General features: G+C 35.4%; 2 protein-coding genes across 4 annotated transcripts in view; one reads left to right on the top strand and one right to left on the bottom strand.

Moving 5' to 3' along the window:
• Nucleotides 1-2,118, top strand: part of LOC125646849 (lipopolysaccharide-induced tumor necrosis factor-alpha factor homolog) — a 6,812-nt gene extending 4,694 nt beyond the window's left edge. For both annotated transcript variants that reach the window (XM_048873410.2, XM_056141005.1), the window contains exons 3-4: nucleotides 39-228; nucleotides 828-2,118. In XM_048873410.2, coding sequence (XP_048729367.1) covers nucleotides 39-228; nucleotides 828-936 — 299 coding nt within the window. In that variant the 3' untranslated portion in view covers nucleotides 937-2,118. The remainder of the gene's footprint in view (nucleotides 1-38; nucleotides 229-827) is intronic.
• A 3,315-nt stretch (nucleotides 2,119-5,433) lies between these two features.
• LOC125646144 (trafficking protein particle complex subunit 9-like) overlaps nucleotides 5,434-22,546 on the bottom strand; it is a 30,330-nt gene continuing 13,217 nt past the window's right edge. For both annotated transcript variants that reach the window (XM_048872306.2, XM_048872307.2), the window contains exons 9-22: nucleotides 21,253-21,429; nucleotides 20,317-20,459; nucleotides 19,162-19,247; nucleotides 17,849-17,975; nucleotides 16,523-16,733; nucleotides 16,296-16,384; nucleotides 15,999-16,147; nucleotides 14,268-14,410; nucleotides 12,977-13,087; nucleotides 12,506-12,644; nucleotides 10,084-10,177; nucleotides 8,142-8,240; nucleotides 6,717-6,823; nucleotides 5,434-6,042 (exon numbers count right to left, since the gene is read on the bottom strand). In XM_048872306.2, the coding sequence (XP_048728263.1) occupies nucleotides 5,875-6,042; nucleotides 6,717-6,823; nucleotides 8,142-8,240; nucleotides 10,084-10,177; nucleotides 12,506-12,644; nucleotides 12,977-13,087; nucleotides 14,268-14,410; nucleotides 15,999-16,147; nucleotides 16,296-16,384; nucleotides 16,523-16,733; nucleotides 17,849-17,975; nucleotides 19,162-19,247; nucleotides 20,317-20,459; nucleotides 21,253-21,429 (1,843 nt within the window). In that variant the 3' untranslated portion in view covers nucleotides 5,434-5,874. The remainder of the gene's footprint in view (nucleotides 6,043-6,716; nucleotides 6,824-8,141; nucleotides 8,241-10,083; nucleotides 10,178-12,505; nucleotides 12,645-12,976; nucleotides 13,088-14,267; nucleotides 14,411-15,998; nucleotides 16,148-16,295; nucleotides 16,385-16,522; nucleotides 16,734-17,848; nucleotides 17,976-19,161; nucleotides 19,248-20,316; nucleotides 20,460-21,252; nucleotides 21,430-22,546) is intronic.

The raw sequence follows: 22,546 nt of genomic DNA, 5'->3' as shown, positions 1-22,546 counted from the left end.
ATTTAACAGTTTTTCTAGTTTGTTCATTCCCATTGTAGACCCTGGTTCATACCAGCACGGGACAACAGTAGTAACAACACAGCCAGTTGTGTATCTTCAGGACCAGTCCTTTAACACAATGAGTAAGCCAATGATCTGTCCATGCTGCAACACACAGATTTCCACTTCAGTGGAATACGAGGCAGGTGCCCTTACCTGGCTGTCTTCAGGCCTAATCTGCATCTTTGGGTAAGTTTTCTAAGCATACATGATAATTAATACAAAATTTGAAAGAGAAAATATGTCACATAATTTAAATTACTGTAAACATGGTTATTTACACTGGAGGTTAAGCATGATACTGTAAATCAGGGAAATTTGGTACGTACTTATTTTAGTGCTAACACAGGTGTAAAGACATTGGCACAAATTAATTTTAGGGCACTTGTGATTTTTTGCAAAATACACAATCATGTTCAAGATCTTTCACATCATAATATATGACCTTGTAACCTTGGGCAGGGCAAAAATTGACCAATTTTCAAAAATCTTTACAACCACACATGTCAGTCATGGGTATTTGTGTAGTTGTATTGCACCAGGCTGACTTAATGCTTTTTCTGCATACACAATTAGAAAACTGTATCGCTGGGAGAAACTGCCACATTTATTACATCACAGGGTAATCTAAGTTTCCCCCACTTGATTGTTTACAGTATGTTGAGACCGATAGAATTCAGATTATTTGTAATGTATCAAATTATTATGTTTTCTATACCCGGAAGCCAAATACAAAAAATAGGGTCAAAAATGTTAGATTTTGTCATTTCAATGTTTGAACATTTCAGATGCTGGTTGGGTTGCTGTTTGATTCCCTTCTGTATTCAGGATTTACAGGACGTCAAACACATCTGTCCGAACTGTAGCAAAGTAGTGGGCGTGTACAGAAGAATCTGATATCGAGATTTGGGGTGTTGGTGGTGCCTTGTTAATTATTTATTTACTAACAAAATAGCAATGCCATTCTCGATGGCTTACTTTCATTGAACACTTGTTAAATTAATTATATGTCCATACACACATAATATTTCTGTGTGCTTTATGTGCAATCATTGTAATGTCTTGAAAATTTCATGTAGTTGGAGGGACTTATGATTTAGTATTGTCAACATTATGCTATATGATATTATATCATCATGATTTACAATCATCAATGCTACTTTAGCACCATCTATGTTGTGCTATATGAATGCTGTTGCATTTAAAGAAGTGAACACTGCATGCTTTATCTGTGTTAAAACATTTCACTAGTGGTATTAATTTGTTAAAATCTAACTCATGTAAATAAACATTTCACTAGTGGTATTTATTTGTTAAAATCTAACTCAAATAAATAAACCTTTGAATAGTAATGTGTGAAGCTGCATCTACATGTATGTGCATACAAGATGTTTTATGCAAAGTTTGTTTTTTCAGATGCACTTTCTTTAGGTGTTTTATATTTTAAATTGTGTTGTTTTATACACAAAATATTAGTACAGGTGCAGTTATTACTGGTAATTAAGTACACATACAGTGTATTTTAAGAATGTTTTAAGATTATGAAGCATGATCAGAGACAACCAGTGAATAGAAATTAAGAATTTACAGATGAGACAGTCACATATTTTCAGTGGTAACGTTGTCGTCGGAGTTGTTCATCTCAGTTATACATAGCTCTGATGTCATAGATGTAGATGGCGAAAACAAAATTTTTATACATGCTCGAAAAATTATTTTTTTTGTAAACATCAAAAAAGAAATGAAATATATAATATTGCTATCAATCAGGATGTGGTAGTTTATGTAAACTATTCCTATTTGTTAAATTTGACCAATTGTTTGTTAGCCAGTGTTAATCCTTATGATACAGCTCAAAGAGCAACACCAACATTTGATGAAAATACATTACTTTTGTTTATGCAGGATATTGTTATTATTTTCTATATTCTCCTCATGATTGGTTGATGACAACAGATGAACATGTTACATTTTCTTTTGGACATGAAATTTTTGTTAAATACATGTAAAGATATTGTTGATATTGTTGAAGAATAAGGACGAGATAATATTGATGATGAATTAAAATTTTTAAGTTATTATGATTGATTTGTTGCATTTATGATTACCAATGCAATATACCATATGTCTTATTCTTATCAATCCATATGTCCCAAAGAATGAAGATCCTAGGGGTGGGTTATTTTTTATCTCATTGGGATAAATGTCCGGAGAGCTATTGTCGTGACACAGGTGTCGGTGTCACACTTTAGGGGGAAAACTTTAACTTATTATATATCTTTTGAACTAAGGGGGATTGGGCTATACCATTTCACATAGAGATATCTCATGACCAGACCTTTCATTTGGTATGAAGACTTGTGACCTTTACCTTGGACTTAAACTGATTTGATATACAAGAGCTTGTTCTACGTATGATCAGTTTTTAGCTCAAGTGAACTTTTCTGATCGCCTGTTGTCCGTCTGGAGACTTTTCACATTTTCAACTTCTTCTTCAGAACCACTGGGTCAATTTCAACCAAACTAGACCAAAAGCATCCCTGGGTGAAGGGCTTTCAAGTTTGTACAAATGAAGGTCCATGCCCCCTTCAAAGGGGAGATAATCGCAAAAATAGGGTGGGGTCATTTAAAAATCTTCTCAACAAGACCCACTGAGCCAGAATAGCTGAAATTTTTATGAAAGCTTGATTCAAGTTTGTTAAAATCATGACTCCTGGGAGTAGGATGGGGCCACAATAGGGGATCAAAGTTTTACATACAAATATATAGGGAAAATCTCTAGAACCACTGGACTAGGAAAGTACAAATTTACATGAAAGCTTCCTGACATAGTGCGGATTCAAGTTTGTTCAAATCATGGCCCCTGGGGGTAGGATAGGGCCGCAATAAAGGATTAAAGTTTTACATACAAATATATAGGGAAAATCTTCTCAAGAACCACTGGGCCAGAAAAGTTTACATTTACACGAAAGCTTCCCGACATAGTGCAGATTAGGGATGAATCAATATATCGAAATGTACTGGTATACGCCTGTCCATCGATATACAATACGGTGTTTCGATGATACGATATAATGTCGGGTTTAGCCCTTTTAATAGTCGGGATCAAAGTTCATAATTTTAAAATGGCTTCTAACAGGAACACGATTCCTCAGACTTTAATAACCGCTTTTACATTGTGACACATCAGAGATTTCTCTGACTTTAATCCCTGCTTTTACATTGTGACATCAGAGATTCCTCAGACTTTAATCCTCGCTTTTACATTGTGACATTGGAGTTTCCTCAGACTTTTAATTGTCATTGTTTTGTTATGAAATAAAAGATATTAAACCACTTCATTTTTTTAATTTGGATAGTTTACTTCAGAAAATGCTTAACTACATTGTAAATCCAATATATCGGATATCACATCAGAAAATATCATATTGTATCATATCGGAAAATCTTTAGCAATACACACCCCTAGTGCAGATTCAAGTTTGTAAAAATCATGGCCCCCTAGGGGTAGGATGGGGCCCTCAACAGGGGATCAAATTTTACATTCATGTCAAATATATAGAGAAAATCGCCAAAATGCATCATCAAAGATGCATATGGTCGAGTTGCAGTTTGGAAATTATGCACGCTTGCATTCACAAAGTAAAAATATGCACGTATTTAATATAGTTTATAAGTATGAAGCTTTGAATGGCCGCAATAGGTATTTAGTGTGATAGTGACCTTGACCTTTGCATTTCAAAAGCAACATGAATATTGGAATGTCATCAGGATTTGAAGTCTGATAAACATGCACCAGCAAGTACATGTATAGAAGTTGGAGGCAAGCTCAAATCTACAGTATATAGTGAAAAAAAGATTTTTACCTTTTGACCTCAAAATAAATAGGAACCTTCCTCTTCAATGTGATCAAAATATGAAAGTCTGACAAAGACGCACCAAGTAGTATGGACAAGCTCAAATCTATGGCATTTAGTGACAAAGTGACCTTGACCTCAAAATAACTAGGAACCTTGCTCTTTTGGATGTGATCATGTTATGTAAATTTCACAAAGATGCCCCTAGTAGTATGAAAGTTAGAGACTGGAAAAACTCAAATCTATGGCATTTAGTGACAAAATGACCTTGACCTTTTGACCTCAAAATAAATAGGAACCTTGCTCTTTTGGATGTGATCATGTTGTGCAAGTTTCACAAAGATGCCCATAGTAGTATGAAAGTTAGAGACCGGACAAGCTCAAATCTATGGCATTTAGTGACAAAGTGACCTTGACTTTTGACCTCAAAATAAATAGGAATCTTGCTCTTTTGGATGTGATCATGTTATGTAAGTCTTACAAAGATGCACCAAAAAGTATGAAAGTTAGAGACCTGACAAGCTAATTGTGGACGCCGCCCACCCAACTGGATGCCCATCCTTCGCCAATTTAAAAGCCGAGATTTGCTGAGCAACTCGGCTAAAAATCTTCTCAAGAACCATTTAGCAAAAGAAGTTTACATGAAAGCTTTCTGACATAATGCATATTCAAGTTTGTTAAAATCATGGCCCCTGGCAGTAGGTTGGGGCCACAATAGGGATCAGTTTTACATGCGAATTTATAGGGAAAATCTTTAAATATGGGCCAAAGTGACTCAGGTGAGCGATGTGGCCCATGTGCCTCTTGTTAAATCGAGGCAGGCTAATGATGAACAAGTTTATGTTACAAGAGTTTCAACAGTCAAGGTTAAAGTCAGCATTTCGCAAATTCTAGTTTGCCAATACTACCTGTCATTGGGTAATTTGCTGTCCGACGTACATCATACCAATTGTTCGGCCATTCTTTACACTTGGATTTTGACTATGGATTACTCGGTTTACCTGATAAGATATATGGCATACGGTGGTTGTGACCGGTCGACGGGATGCTTACTCCTCCTAGGCACCTGATCCCACCTCTGGTATATCCAGGGGTCCGTGTTTGCCAACTCTTTAATTTTGTGTTCCTTATGAGAGGTACGAAGTGGATCACTGTTACCTTCACCTTTTCATCACGGACAATGTATCACCATTTAGAACTTTTTTTTTTTAATTCAGAAAATAAAACTCCCTCCAAATAAGTACACAGCGGTTAAAGACTGCCATCACGAATGTAAAGTAAGATGAGCCTGAGACTTGCACCTACTCGGATGAAAGATGTGGCCTTTTGTTTATCACTTTGGATCACAAATAAGCCATATACTCTGGCTGTGAGCAATCTTTCTGTATCCTGAAATGGACCAATAGTGGATTGACACTAGTGATTCCAACACATGATTCATTACAAAGTGTAAACTCACCAATCCACACTTTGCTTTTCAGAACATACAATTCTGATGATACCCTGAGTAAATTAACTCTAACAAAGAAAGCTAAACAATGGTGTATACAATTTATTTATTACATAAATAACAAAGTAATAATAATTGTTAACAATACATAAATTAAAGAGTTGCATGACTGAAATAAAAATGCCTTTTAAATCACAGTCAACAGTTTTTCAACATATCCACATTTAATGTGACATGCAGAAGATTTATCTTAATTGGCAAAATTAATTGGAAATCAAAATGTTTGAGCACCAAATAATATAGTAAAAAGAAATATCCAGTATGAACATATACAATTCAGCCCCACTAGATACAAAAGATAAGTTCTTTCTGAAATACAAATAATGCTGTTACTCTCAATGACAGATGCACACTTTAATAATGCAAACCAAATCGCACTCGCTCATATTTGTTGAAAATATATCCACACTCCTGCTGGAAGTGAACTCATCTATCACAAGCGTTCAGTACACACACACATCAGCGAGTTCAATCTTCTACCTCGATCACATTCAACTGGACTGGATGATAGTGAAATGTCTGCTCTGCGTCCTCTCCTGAAGATGATCTGATCACACATTTCACGTCAATTGTGTATGTCCCTTCACAATGTATTAAGAATGAGGGATTGATTGACATGACCTGGCCTTCACATATCTAAAAGAAAATTAAAAAAAAAAACCCAGGTAAATTACTGGTAGTCATAATGTTTACATACATACATCATCAAAAAAAAAAAAAAAAAAAAAATATATATATATATATATATAAAGCACAAACAAACAATTATAACACCCAACCTTACGTTTACCCCTAGAATCTAAACGATACATGTGAAAATCAATTAATTAATACATAAAGCACTAAATAATCACAACTAGGTACTGAAAATTTTCGCCCCAGCCCGGGGTCGAACCAGCGACGTACGGCACCCACGGTGGGTGCCGTACGTCGCTGGTTCGACCCCGGGCTGGGGCGAAAATTTTCAGTACCTAGTTGTGATTATTTAGTGCTTTATATATATATATATATATATATATATACTGTATATGTGTGTGTGTATGTGTCTTCTCTCTTACAGTACAGTTCCTAGTGGACATATGATACAAATCAATCCCTAAATAAGTGTCACTAAACCTAAAGCTGTCTTAACTAATACGTCCCACAAAGCACTCCAAACTTTTGAAATATTTGAGTTTGACTTGTCCACATCACTGACTTCTGGACATGACATACATCACTGACTTCTGGACATTACATACCCTTTGGTTTTGGAGAATTTGGTTCTGGAGTGTCTAGGTCAGCTGAGCTAAAGAGAACTTAGTACTTACTGTTTCAAAAAATGCACTGTTGATTCCAACAACTGTTACATTATCCCCGTCCTCTTCACCTTGGTAGCAAGTTACATAAAGTAAGGCACTCCTGTTGCAGGACTCATCTGAAATACATACAACATTAATGAGAGCAACAGAACACAAAACTGAAACTACAGTATTAACTAGGAAGAATTGTTTTAGCACACTTAAGCTCATGTCTCCCCTTTCATTTTCCATAGTTTTTTTATACATCCGTCGAAGACGAGGCGTATTATGGTATAGCGTCGTCCGTCCGTCCGTCCGGACCTTGTGGGCAGCATACAGACCAAACCGTAAGCTTCAGGGTTTTACAACTTGGTACATTTGATCACCATGATGAGAGGAAGATGCCTATTGTTTTTCAAGATCAAAGGTCAAGGTCATAGAATCACTTAGTAGGAAACCCTTGTGGGCAGGATACAAACCAAACAGTAAGCTCCAGGATATTACAACTTAGGATATTTGATCACCATATGAGAGGAAGATGCCTATTGTTTTTCAAGGCCAGAAGTCAAAGTCATAGCACTACTTAGTAGGAAAACCTGTAGGCAGGATAGAAACCGAACTGTAAGCTCTAGAATATTGCAACTTGGTACATTTGATCACAATGATGAGAGAAAGAATGCCTATTGTTTTTCAATGTTAGAGGTCAAAGGCCAAGGTCGCAGTATCACTTTGTAGGAAAACCTTGTAAGCAGGATACAAACTGAACCGTAAGCTCCAGAATATTGCAACTTGGTACATTTGATCACCATGATAAAAGGAAGATGCTTATTGTTTTTCAAGATCAGAGGTCAAAGGTTAAGGTTGCAGTATCACTTAGTTGGAAAACCGTGTTGACAGGATACAAAGTAAACTGTAAGTTCCAGGATATTGCCTGTTGTTTTTCAAGGTCAAAGTCGCAGTATCACAGTAGGAAGACCTTGTAGGCAGGATACAAACCGAACCGTAAGCTCCAAGATATTGCAAATTGGTATATTTGATCACCATAATGAGAGGAATATGTCTATTATTTTTCAAGGTCACAGTATCACTTAGTAGGAAAACCTTGTAGGCACTTTTGGGGCTAAGACCGTCAAACTTTGTACACATACTTTATGCCAAGGGGAGGATGCCTATTGTTTTCCAAGGTCAAAGGTCAAGGTTGTAGTAGCAGGATACAGACCAAATTGTTGGGGCTAGGACCATCAAACTTGGTACACATACATCTTATGCCAAGTGAAAATATTACATAGAGAGTACATGATTTGTCTTGTTTTCATGATGCAAAGAAAGTATGTCACACCCTGGTGATTGCTGATACTACTTGAAGCGATGGTTAGCATCATAGAAATAAGAAATTTATATCATTGCTCTCATCAAACACCTGGGTCATGTATTACAATAGGCCTTCATATATACCTGTATTAATGGTCACACTTGCCACAACATCAACACAGTCTCTCACAGATGAATTCAAAGCTTCCTTCAAGGGGAAAAATGCACCATTCAGCTTTACATCTGCAATAAGTGAGTTTCCAAAATTATATACAGCAATAGATGAATTTCAAGTCTTGTTATGAAATTCAAATATATCTTTAACACACGTATGATCGTTCCCTTCCTAAAATTAAACCTTGCCTCTGTTGGGCTTAAATTTTGTTTTATTCCTTTTTTCTCATTCCATACTATCAACTATTTATGATTAAGTGCTAATGATTAACTCTTTCACTGCCACAGTCAGAAGCCAAGATGTTGTCCAGTTTTGGTTTTGAAAAACTATTGACTTTGATTCAAAAGGCAGTTTCATTTCAGTCATGCAACTCTTTAATTTATCTATTGCTAACAATTACTATTACTTTGTTATTTATCTAATATAAGAAATTGAATACACCATTGTTTTACTCAGAGTATCGTCAAAACTGTTTGTTCTGAAACACAAAATTTGGATTGGTGATTTATATTTACCTTAACAAATCATTCATGATTTGAAAAAAAAAATTGAATATCCCTTCATTAAGGAAGCTTTCACATAAGTTTTTGTCTTTTCTGGTCCAGTGGTTCTTGAGAAGATTTTCAGAAGATAAAACCATATTTTCACTGATTCTTAGTTATATCCTTTTGAAAAGGGTGTAACCCTTCATTTGAACAACTTTAAATCCCCTTTAACAGGTGTTTTATGGCAAGTTTGGGCGAAACTTGCCCTTTCGTTCTGGAGAAGAAGTAAATAATGTGAAAGTTTAATACGGATGAATGAACACTGGATGAACTGGTCCTAATTCTGAGTATAATTTTAAATTACATAAAAATCAGAAATGTGAAATATGAACCTTTAGCTACAGTTCTGTGCCTCCTTGGTCATAAATATTGGGATGCCAGACCAATCTGACATCCAAATATTTACAATGTGGGAGTTACAGAACTACAGATGGAAGTCATACATTGTAATCCTAGAATGTACAACATCATAAATACATTTTCTATCAAATGGACAAAAATCACTCATCATATCAGCTATTTATCACATGCCTAATCATAGTCAAACTCACGAACTTTGATGTCATATTCAAAAATGGGAATCAAATGGAAACTAGAAACAAGAGGCCCATGGGCTACATTGCTCACCTGAGTCACCTTGGCTCTAAAGATTTTCCCTATATATTCGCATGTGAAACATTGATCCCTATTGTGGCCCCGACCTACCGCCAGGGCCCAAGATTTTTACAAACTTGAATCTGCACTATGTCAGGAAGCTTTCATATATATGAAAACTTCTTTGGCCCAACAGTTCTTGAGAAGATTTTTAAAGATTTTCTCCCTATATATTTGTATGTAAAACTTTGATCCCCTATTGTGGCCCCATCCTACCCCCGGGAACCATAATTTTAACAAACTTGAATCTGCAATATGTCAGGAAGCTTTCAAATTTCAGCTCCTCTGACCCAGTGGTTCTTGAGAAGAAAATTTTTAAATAACCCCACCCTATTTTTTGCATTTTTGTGATTATCTTCCCTTTGAAGGGGGCATGGTCCTTCATTTGAACAAACTTGAAATCCTTTTACCCAAGGATACTTTGTGCCAAGTTTGGTTGAAATTGGCCCAATGGTTCTGGACAGACAACGGACAAATTTTGATCAGAAAAGCTCACTTGAGCCAGGTGAGCTAAAAATATAGAATACAGATGTAAAAGATCAAATATTGCGATGTTTGACCTGCCATACTTTGCCCTCATGCTTTACTCTAATTTGTAGACTATATTCAAGTCAGAAGACCTGTGCTTTGCAATGAGGTTTGTTCTAGTCTACCTAATTCCAGAGTATTTAATTTTATTCCTGCAATATAAGTACAGACTTCTAAAAATTACCCCATCCAATTGGAGAAATCCGAATCTGATTAAGTTGCTCTTCAGACCATTCAATATAGTCTATGGAGACTTTCCCATTGGCCTTTATAGAGGGCTGTATAAAAGTTAAGGAAAATTCCTGAATCTACAAAAATTAAATTTTTAATACTCAAGAGGTCCACGAGCATTAACAGTCATCTGAGTACAACAACAACAAAAACAAACTTATGCATGTATCAGAAGTGTTGCACGTTGTTGGTGCAATGAGTGCATTTTTAAAACTTGGAGAACTGCATGGTCAAAAGTGATGTTCATTTCTTACAATGTTTTCTCTCTAATACAAAAAATATCACTTGGACAAATATTTTTTATTAGGGAGCTTGATCTTTGCCACACTTATTTTGTTATATAAAACTTTCTGCCAAATATACAAATACAAGTTTCAAATATTTCTCCATAACAAAGTAATGCCCTGAGACAAATATCACTTTGATTTGGCTAATTGACATTGATCAATGACATGCTGTCTGGTTACAATTAATGGTTGTGGTTAGTACAACTTCTAACAAGTTGCATGTTCTTGGTGAAATGATGGCTATGTATACAGTTTGTCTATTAGAGTAAACACAGGGTTTTTTTTAAGTTTGCATTTTTCTTTAAGTTTTGGCTCTGCTCCTAAGCCCCAGAAGGGCAGTGGCCTCCAAATTCACATATTTTACCCCCTCACATATCACTGATGCTAAATGCAAATTCTGGTTAAAAAACACAAGAATATCAGTAAACCTGATGGATGCTCCCCGAACTGCATCTAACCAATGAACTACTTCATATGACTAATGACTTGCACAATGATCAATAACTGTTAAAATATTGTGGAAATGAAGGTTTTTTTCATATAATGTATTTGTTCTGAGTGACCTTGACCCTTATAAATGTCCTTGAGTGACCTTTGTCTGAAATCCATTTGTCTATTACTTATTTGTGTGATATATGATCAATAACTGTTCAAAAACTATTGAAACAAGCATTCTGAAAGTATTGCATAACGTGTCCCGGATGTAATATTAGAGATAATGTACATTTGATGTTCTTTGACCTTGAACTGTGACCTAAATCATGAATACCAAGTCACTATGTTTACCAGTACCAAATTAGTTTGTTTTGTTGTTCATGCAGTTGACGCAAGCCATGTAGTTTTCCACAGGTATGAAATAGTCTTAGTCAGAACTCTATAATTTTGAAATTCAATTCATAAACATGTAGCATATATTCTAAATTTGGGTTTGATAACTATATTCATAAAAACAACTGAAGAAATTTGGTACTCCGTCATCGTTTGAAATACTGTTAGCATAGTTTTGATGCAGTTCAAAAAGCATAAAATCTGGGTCATCATCTTTGCACAAAATATGCAGGGGAAATATTTGAATAATCGTGCAACTGGAACACAAAACAACACACCGATTATAACATTCAATCTGCATTTTAAATACTTATAAAGGACTTCTGAACCCTGTGCATAATACTACTTGTTATCAACTGTTCGAAGGCCGATTTCAAATACCCACAATTTCAGTCCGATTGCAGGAATACGGTAAATTGAGTCTTGCCAACTGATCACACTTCGGTCACCAAAATTACAGAAAAATACTCATGTGATTAACAGATTTAATATATATTTTCAATGATATGATCCTTTTGTAATTAATGAGCTTAAAATGTAAAATAAGTGAGGTAATTTTTTACACAATCAGCAACCAAGTTTCATGAACTGCCTCTATTCAGATGTCCTACTTTTACAGCCTTTCCATCAGAACACAATCTCGAATATAAAATCGTAAGATATAAAAATGAATTACTTTAACACTTGTCCATCACTACACTGCAAGTTTTAAAGCATGACAGAAAAAAGTCTAGAAAACAATGAGACAGACTGACAGATAGACAAACAGAAAGCTATAGTCCCATTCAGTTTTACAAACTGGTAGGAGACTAATAAGGAACTTTTCCTCACATTAGGAATATGTTCTGAATGACCTTGACCTTTCATAAATGACCTTGGTCCAAAAGTCCCTGTCCCATGGAATATTTGTGATTATTTATGATAAATTTCTGATTAAAGGTTTAGGAGATATGAGCTACGACGGATGGACAGACACAACGACAACTATATGCTTCCCCCAAAAAATTTCAGGGAGCATAAAAAGAACTTCTTTTTAACTGGCCCATGAATATAACAGAAGAATTTGAAAATATTTTAATGTTAATGTGCAATTAACACACGATGATGGAGAGATCGCAATAGGTCTTTTGAGAGACTTGGGTAATCAAAATGAGAAATCAGTTTCATATATAAACAAAAAGAAATGTACAATCACAATATAAGATATCAATTTGCAAACAAATTCCGTTGAACTCTATTGTGATCATAGTGAAAGGATACAATTTCCCATCGGATATCTATGAACTGATTCAAATATGTGCTATAATGGTTTGCTGTTTGGTTTTGTTTCACACGGTTTCTTAGATGAGTTGAATCTGGCAATGAGGGAAATTCACATCTTTCTATTTCAATTGCTATCCTACAATAAAAATTAACAGTTATCTCCCAAACATTTCCAACAGTCAGTTTGGAGGCATCAATATCAACTAGACTAAACTAATCTCCCTGTTGGGTAAATGAAAATCTAAATGTAGGTACAATCTAATAAAGCATAGTAACTGTTGATGATAAATATTTAGACCAACTCAAATTAACAAAGGTTTCGTGGTGGTTGAACAAATTTGTTTTAGTTTTGGCAAAAGTAGTGATCTTTAAAATTTCATGCTATTGTTCGAGTACATTTTTATATCCACCCATGTATATATGTCTTAGACAAGCAATTAAATGTCAATCATTACAGGTATCAAGTACCATTCAGTGCATCCTGGCAAGATATGAACAGCCTCTTCAGTAGAATGCTTTATCAAAAGACCTTCGTCTGTTGCATTAAGGAAGTTGAAGAAAAGGTAACAATGATCACACCTACAAAAAAGAATATCCTAATGATAACATACATGTATTGATCTAATACAAGATGCCCATGGGCCTTAACAGTCACCTGAGTATCATAGCCCATACATGGAGTCTCATATTTGCATTTAAGCCTTACCCTGGGGTCAGAACCCCTACCCCGGGGATCATGAATTTTACAATTTTGGCAGAAGTCTTCCTGCTCTACATCACTAAGCATTTAGTTTTTCTCACATACGTATGGTTGCAGAGAAAAAGATTTGTGAAAATTGGTAAATTTTTGGCAGTTTTTGCAGTCTAAGGCTTCGGGAGTGCAGGAGTCCTGAATTTACAATTTATGCCCCCCTTGACCCAAAGATGCTTCATACCAAATTTGAAAAGAATTGGAAAGGTAGTTATCAAGAATTTAAAAATGTTCAATTGTTAACACACGATGATGTTAACACACGATGATGTTAACACATGATGATGTTAACACACGATGATGGACGACACATGGTGACAGATGCAGACCAATTGCTAAAAAAATCTTCATGTATTGAAATTGCTTTGACAAGAGCTACAAATTTATCAAATTTTGCTCTGCTTGCGGTTTTAATATCATAATTTGTTGTGAGAATTTGCTGAATTTTTATTGTAGAAAGTCCACCATTTTCCACACATGAAACACTTTGCATGAAACCATTCTTGCACAAAAAGGTTTGCATGAAACACTGAATCATTTGCACAGAATGCGGAATGGTTTGCAAGGAATGATGAACAGTTTGCACGAAATCAAATGCTTTGGAGGTGTAATAGTACGCTTTAGGGTCTGTATAGAGATGTCCCATGAACTCACTGTTTGTGAAAGTTGAATCAATTCAGTTTCTGCAAATTTCTAAAACTTTATAACCAGACGGCACGAGACAGAGAGTAATTTTTAACTACATACCCTCTAAACTTTGTAAAGGGTATAATAGAGATTGATCATGTAAAGTTTCAATGATAAAGCTCAAGGTGCTGCAAAGAATAGTGGAATATGCACATTTGAACATTCAGACACCATTCACCATGTAAAAGCCAAGTTTGAAACTGTTGCAACTCTGCTAAAACCAAAATTGTAACAGACAGTAAAACAATTGTTAAATGGGTCTGTTTTCTCTTGAGTGATATACAAGTTCTGTTAATCATTAGATGCATAAAACCATGTTACCTTTCAGCAGGAAGTGTATCCCAAGCTTGGATGATTACAGACGGATATATATCAACTGACAAATTGACAGCACACTGTCGACAGTAACTGGCTTCAAGCCCCGGACCTCCACTGTATTCAACACGCAGCAGGCACTCCACACACTATCATATACAAAAAGAGCTTCCTGAACCACATTGCTCACTGAGCTACTACAAGTTAAACATTAAATGCTAATTATTCCCCTTCCTTCCTCTAGTGGACGGTGTAAACAAACTTCAATCTACATTACAGGAAGAGGTATGCATATCATTTTAATGACTGCACTCTTGTGATTTTTTCCTATTTACTCTGGTGTAAATTTTCAAACCCCTATGATGGCCCAGGTGTAGGGTGTGTACAAAAATGAATCTACACTTTGCGAAGACACTATCAATTTTATAAATTGTGCCTTTCTGGTTTAGAAGAGATTTCCTATATACAATGTACTTGTATTCCCAAGTAAAACAATAAATCCCTATTCTTGTCAAATCTAGCATCCCAAAGGTTTAGAGTGAACAACTCTCGGATGTTTGCCTATCATTTCGTCACACTGTACCCCTGCCATTCTTGGGATGAAGATTAAAATAATTTTTTGACTCTATGTAAAATTTTGATTTCCCTTTGTGACAACATCTAAGTTCTGGTCCTCAGTATCCCTTGCTCGACATAAGAAGCGACTAAATGGGGTGGTGGTGGTGGTGGTGGTGGTGGTGTGGGGGGGGGGGGGGGGGGGGGGGTCCTTCGGATGATACAGCAGCAGGTGTGATACTATAAAGGCAGTAGGAGCAGAGAGCATTGACCTAAATTTTGCAGCCCTTCACTGGCAATGGTGACATCTCCATATGAGTGAAAAATATACAACCAACCCATCATCCAAATCCCTGGGGAATCAGTGTGTATATTACATAAGGATGCTTAAATATCAGTACCCTAATGGCTCATGAGGGGATTGCCCTTAACCCTGGAGGCCCTTGTCTGAACAAACTTGAAGAAGCCCAGTGATTCTAGCATTGAGAAGTTTAAAATGTGAAAAGTTTACAGACAAATTTCCCATACATAATGAACTATCCAGAGCGCAATCGTCACAATTTCCAGTTGTTTTACACAAAAGTTTCCTTGGCATATCTTTCAATTCTCAAAATTACTGTCTCATTGTTATTCATTTCATTCATTCTTTCAAACCATTCACAATGGTACATGAGGTACATAGGTTTGATTTTGTAATTAGATAAACAATACTGCCATGGGTACAAATACATGTATATATAAATAATACATGCACATATATGTTCATTAGCACAAAATAGCAGTGGGGGCATAATGCATACAAAGATTTGGGAATTTGATAAATATACATGTTAGGGAGGACAACAGACTAACTCCTGGATTTTAGAAATAAATATACATAGATTTTTTAATGTTTTGAAGTTTGATGTTGTCATTAATTCTCTTTCAGCGTATTTGGTACATGACAATAAATGTGGTATTGTTGGAAAGGTCTTTTAAAAAAAAAAAGCACATGCTAAATATAAAAGCAGTTCCTCCTACAATTTTAAAGATATGGCTTATATTCAAATTTTCTACAAGTAGGTCAAAGGTCACCAAGTCAAAATAAATAAGTGTAGAAAATACCAAGCCTGTAATTAAGTTATTATATAAACATGAAAGAATGTACATTATGACTATGCTGTACGAGAGTTTTTTTCTTACCTGTGCTTCAGCAGTTTCACTTGAATTTTCAGACAGAAATTCTGACACCCCATTAATGCATAGAGTAAAGCACATGATGCCATTGAGCTGTAATGGCAGCTGAGACTGAATGTTTTCCACACTCCACTGGAAAACCTGGGACAAAAAGTCTGTAAAAAAAATCCACTGTCATGTAGATTACAATGTACAAAACATGTCACTCTTAGCCGCAATATGACAAAGAGTTTTGTTATATTAATTTACATCATGTACATCACAGGAGGACTCCAATCTTACAGTCCAAATGCATGTCCTTACCTTTCTCATCCGTTTTACAGATGGTTTCTACATCCACATGCTCCACTGGCTGGAAACTATTGTTTTGTATTGTGACCAGGCATTCTATGCTAGAAAGCAGATTGAAAATATTTTTATGAACTTATCTTGTGGATATAGAATCTGACTTCACCAGCGATTTTTTTTTAATGACAACCATTAACACACTTTTTCATTCTTTCTCATGCAATTGATCTTTAATTTCCAACCTTTGTCCTGAATACAAGACTGTTGTTCCACTTGTCACAACATATTCACTGTTGTCTCCGGACAGGAAGTTGTCTGCCTTGGGCAATGAAGTTGTTAGCTGGATTTGAGGAAGTTGGGGGACAACATTGACAATAAGTTTGTCAAAGTTCATCTGCTCCAGATCCCTCAGTTTACAGTAACTCTTGACACCCATGATGTTGGTAAAGTAACCTGCCCGAGACATGTAGAGATGGAATATTTGCTCAGTAGCCATGGTGAATATCGGACTGTTAAATGCTGTATGGTTTGTCACTGAGTGATTGTTAAAATGTTTTCTATTACATTGTGTTTCATACCGATTGTTAGGCCATTCTTGGAAACACTGATTTTGACTACAGATAACTCTGTTTACCTGATCAAGATATAGAGCTCACGGTGGGTGTGACAGGTCGACAGGGGATGCTTACTCCTCCTAGGCACCTGATCCCACCTCTGGTATATCCAGGGGTCCGTGTTTGCTCAACTCTCTATTTTGTATTGCTTATAGGAGTTATGAGATTGATCACTGTTCGTTATCTTCACCTTTCATTGTGTATCAATATATTATGGTACTCTAATGCTTAACAGTACACTTACACATGCGGATAATGTACTGTGCGAAAACTCCCAAAGCCTTTTATTCTTTTTTTTTTCTCTCCCCGAACTCTTGTTTGTTACTTTTTCGCAAGAAATTCAGTATTCCTATATTTGAAATTCCTTGCATGTTAAGTGCAATACTTTGCATTTATTTACAATCGAAAAAACATCATCGGTAAAAGAAAAAACATCAGCCCAAATAATCTTCTACATATGTTTTGAAATTCTAGAGCAAAATCATGAATTTTGAATCTGGAAAACTAAATCCCCCTGGTTTTGGGGCTTACATATCAGTATATGCTTCACTGTGTTATAGTAGATACAAATTCTCCCTCTGTCTTCATTTCACACAATAACTTACATTTAAGATAGAAATTTCATTTTTGAAAATACGAAAAGGTACTTCATACCAGCATACTTCATGCAATGTATCAGTGCTTCATGACAAAATATGCCAGTGTGGAAAATTGTAGTTCAGATCTTCAAGTATTTTCAAAAATGAAGTTTATTTCTGATATTTACTTTTTCCTTTCATTTCCGTTGCAATTCCCAGCCATTGAAATAGATGTACAATATTTATCTGTTTTCATACATGCATTGTTAACAACTATATCATGTTCATAAGGAATCAAAATTTAATGCCAAAAGCATTGCAAATGTAAATATATCAGTATATTCTTCACTGTGATAAATAAGATACAAAATGTTACCTAGGATAACCAATTCTCCCTCGGTCTTGGGTCGACATAACAACTTGACTAGATAAGGCCCAGTCTCTGCTGGGATGGAGGGGTTACTGGGGTAGGTCTCCATTTCCACTCCATCCACTATTAAGCCCTGAAAAGGACAACCCAAAACTCCTGTTGATAATATATTAGCACTGTACTTTCAACATCACTTATAACTTCTTTTTTCATGTACATTTAATACGTTAACCTATCAAATTTAAGAGGAAGTCAACATGAATTCAAGTCCACTTCTTCCATTACTGCTTTAGTAATACATCACTTACACAAAGTGTCTTTCTAAGATATGAATTTCATTTTTGAAAATACAAGTATGAACTGCGATGCTTCATGCTAGCATACTTCATTAAGTAAATCAGTTCATACCCTAACGTCTTTTCAAAAACTAAATCTATTTCTCATAATTATCAACATTCTACTTTCATTTCTTTCAAAATTTCAAAATTCCCAGCTGTTAAAATAAATGTTCTATATTTATCAAGATTCTTATGTCAATTGTTTACAACTGCAGCATATTCACGAGGAAATGGCTGTAAGTACAATTTGTAAAGATATCAAAGGCAAAAACATTGGAAGTGTAAATATTCCATGATATTATTGTATGCTTTCCCTGTGACCTTTGATCCACAACTACAGCTTGGAAACGTTTTTCTAGAAAACTGATGACACAAATCCCACTACTGTAAGTGTGGCTTGCAAGTTACCAGTTTTTCCGACTCTTGTCCAAATCATTTAAGGAATGAAGCTTATTTTACTTGGGGCAGTTTACAAACACTTCAATTCTTTGAAATACGAACATTCATTATTTTTTGAAAACGTGTTAAATTTTGGTTTCATCTGCATCCTCTTTAGAACACAAAAGTTTGCTTGCAGTCTTTTAAAATTCAAGAACTACTGATATTAGGCTTTGATCTAAAAGAAATTTACTAAAAGTTTTCCATTATATTTTCAACACACACTTCAAAACTTCATCATAGTTATGGCATCGTTTTAGAGATATTTTATCACTTGCCTGAATTTCTTACTCATTTATTTCATTTGAAATATTTTATTTAACAATTCTATGAAAATACTGCCCGCCATCCAAAATTTTCAGTTTGATGATCCACAATACACAATCTATTTCTCAAATCTAAATTCTTAAAGCATCAGAACTTTAACCGCAAATCTTAAAATAACTATAGTTGAATAACGAGCTTTGTAAATCCAGAAAAACAAAGTCCATCTACAATGGTGTTTATCAGTTTTTGATAGAGAGGGGTCATCTAACTACTTGCCATCTGGTTCACTTTCAGTTCATCTGGTAATGGATTGAAAACTTGTAACTGCACTTCACATACATCACGGGCCACCAAACAAAAGTCTGAAAAATACTAACATATTTAATTTCAATTTCAGAAACTTACCACAATCACATTGTATATCTACATGTACTGCCCATTGCAATATAAATGCATTCAAATGGAAAGCTGAAGGTAGAGTTGTCAAAATAAAGAGTGTTTATGTCTTGCGTAAAGATTTAAATCTGTCCATCAGTAACACCTTGGATTCTGATACAAAAAATTCAATAGCATTCTAGCTTTAAGCAATGAACTTACATTAAAAGTTTCTTTGTCAAGAGGTTGACATTTATATATCACAAAGGTCAGGTGCAGTTTAACTCAAATGTATGCAGTAGAATGCCACTTAAACACACTTTATAGCAGTTACAATATGTATCTCATATCGTTCCAATATCTGAATGTAATGGAATTTACTGATGCATGCAAGTTACAAAATATCCAAATAAACGTCAAATAAAATATTAAAATGAAATGTTTCATAAATTTTTATTGTTTTATCCAAAGTCTGTGATAGCTGCAATATTCATCACTTATTTTCATGCTAGATTTTCATGTACAGCTGTTGAGAAGATTTTTGAAAATTGGTCAATTTTTGGCAGTTTTTGCCCCATCCCTAAGGCCCCTGGCTTGCAGGAGTCCTGAAATTTAAAATTTATGCCCCCCTTGTCCCAAAGATGCTTTATACCTAATTTGAAAAGAATTGGAGTAGTAGTTATCAAGAAGAAGTGAAAAATGTTCAATTGTTAACGCACAATGGATGACGCATGTCGACGGACGACAACCAATTGCAATAGGTCATAAAAATTTACTCAAAATGAACAAGATGCATTTGCAAAATACTATGTTCCCAAGCAAGCATGTTTATACATATGATAGAAAATTAAACTTTTGACTTTCATCTTTGACCTGCAATAAAGTTTTCCATTTGCCTTTCAGTTCAATAAATATGAACTTCCAAGTCTTTTTCAAAAGATAATACCAAGTTTAAGAAAAACCAAGCCAAAAAATCTTATGTCCAAACATTCAATTTCAGAGGCATAAAGATTGACTGGTACATAAGATATAAATAGCATCATTACTATTACTGACCAATTTCCCCCTCCTCCTTGGCATTTCTCTGCATTCCTAAATTTAATGGTGTAAAGATGAAAGGCCCTGAATTAGTGGATTCTCCTTGTCTCTTTAATTTGACTGGCTCCAGATGTGGTTGCATCCTGATCAGTTTGAAAGACCTGCAAGTGATAAAGTGACATTTTCACAAAAAGATAAGATGTCTGTGATACTTCTGTTTACATTATTGTAGTTCTGAGTACAAGACATGAACCTTAAAACACTCTATTTCAAAAAGTCGAAAGCATAAAGATTCTAGACTTGGATCCCAAATGGTAACAACAGCTTTTGTTTTCCCCAGAATTTTAAAGCCTACATTTCAGTGTGGTTCCACTTTGCTCCAGCAGGGGGTAAATACCATTTGGATACACTAAAGAAGATTTTGAAATAATTTTTCACCTTCTTCTACACATAAAAAAGGTAATCAGGGTAAAACATCTGCAGAGATACCCTTACAATTCTCATTAGAATCCATTTTTATGAAAAAATCAACCCTTCAAATTTGCACACACACCCCTCCCTGAGATGGATAAATTTTGGTCTTATCCCACTAATCCATAATATATAATTATTTCCACATCATGAGAATCATTTCTGTCTGACATGCCTTTGTTTTACATTAATTTTTATGAAACGGGAGATTAAAGTTAGATCTATAGATCAGTACTTCTGAGACAGACCCTCAAACTGTGAAATTCCCAGCAAACCTGGGAGAGTTAACTGACCACTCACTTAACATTAGGTACACTGATAAATGGTAACGGGGTAGTATCATTTCTGTCTGACTTGCCTTTGTTTACATAAATTTTCATGAACCAGGAGATTAAAGTTAGATCTATAGAGCAATACTTCAAAGAGAGACCCTCAAAACTGGGAATTTCCCAGCAAACCTGGGAGAGTTGACTGACCACTCACTTAACATAAGGTACACTGGTAAATGGTATCGGGGGTAGTATCATGCCATTGTCCAGGACAAGAGACTGGGAATTCCCATCCGACTGGGCAGTCAACTGCTCAAGCGTTCGGCAAATGTCCTTCTTCTCTGTCACTGGCAAATACTGATGTAAGGAGTGTATCATGAAGGTAGTGTGTCTGAAATTTAAACGAACACCTAATTAATTAACGATATAATGTCTGGAATTCTCTTCCAATGACTCAATGAAAATTCAAAGAATTTCAAATACAATAAATTTGATAAGTTAGTGAAACATTTTTTACTTCTTGAATAGTTTTTATTAACAAGAGGCCCATGAGTTTTAACAACAACCCAAGTATCACACAACATAAAACAAAACTTGAAGTGCTGTTGTGGATGATGCAAGTATGAACCATCTTTAAAACTGTTGAAGTCAAAAAGGATATTCATTACTTCTGATTCTGGTCATAAGTAACATTTTTGCAAAGTACAGTCCAAACCAAACATAACCCAATAGAAGGCAGATGAAAGCCGACTTTGCATCTGGTTTCTAGAGTCTGCTATAGCAAATGCAAAGCATACCTAAAGCAGATCTAGAAATCTGACACACACACACACCGAAAAAAAGGTAATACTATATTGCATTTTTTAAGCAGAATAGAACTAGGAATTGTTTTTATGAAAAACAAATGTCTCCCCAGATCCCCAAATTGGAAGTGTTCCAGATGAAATTTCCTCCCCTTGATGTACTGCATGGTATAGAGGAGAAGCATGGACAGGAACATAGACATTATCAACTCTGATAAGCCACATAGGAGGAGAAGATTTCACAAGCTATTTTACACCCTCAACCCCCTAGATCCTCTATAACTTTAAGAATAACAATTGGATCCTCCTGTCCCAACAATATGCACATTTGCAAATGGCAATGATGCATTGTACAAAGTTTCAAATTTATCAAATAAGCCATACAGGAGGAGAAGCATTCACAAGATTTTGTGACAGACAGATGGACGCCCAGACAGACAGACAAAAAGTACAAAAACAATATGCCTCCCCCTGGAAGAGGGGAAACATAAAAATACAGACCTGAATCATGTACAGAAAAAAATGCATTGTAAATTAAAGTTTTTATAAGGGGTGGATCTGTAGCTCTCTGGTCAATCCAAAAATTTTCCAAGAGAAGTACAGTTCTGCAGTTATAAAAAAAACAAGAGGCCCATGGTCCACATCGCTCACCTGAGTCACCTTGGTCCATATCAGAAGATTTTCCATATCTATTTGCTTGTAAAA

Source organism: Ostrea edulis, chromosome 6 (assembly GCF_947568905.1).
Source record: "Ostrea edulis chromosome 6, xbOstEdul1.1, whole genome shotgun sequence".
NCBI lineage: Eukaryota > Metazoa > Mollusca > Bivalvia > Ostreida > Ostreidae > Ostrea > Ostrea edulis.
The sequence above is the reverse complement of the archived record's forward strand: the minus strand, read 5'-3'. Positions and strand labels throughout refer to the sequence as shown.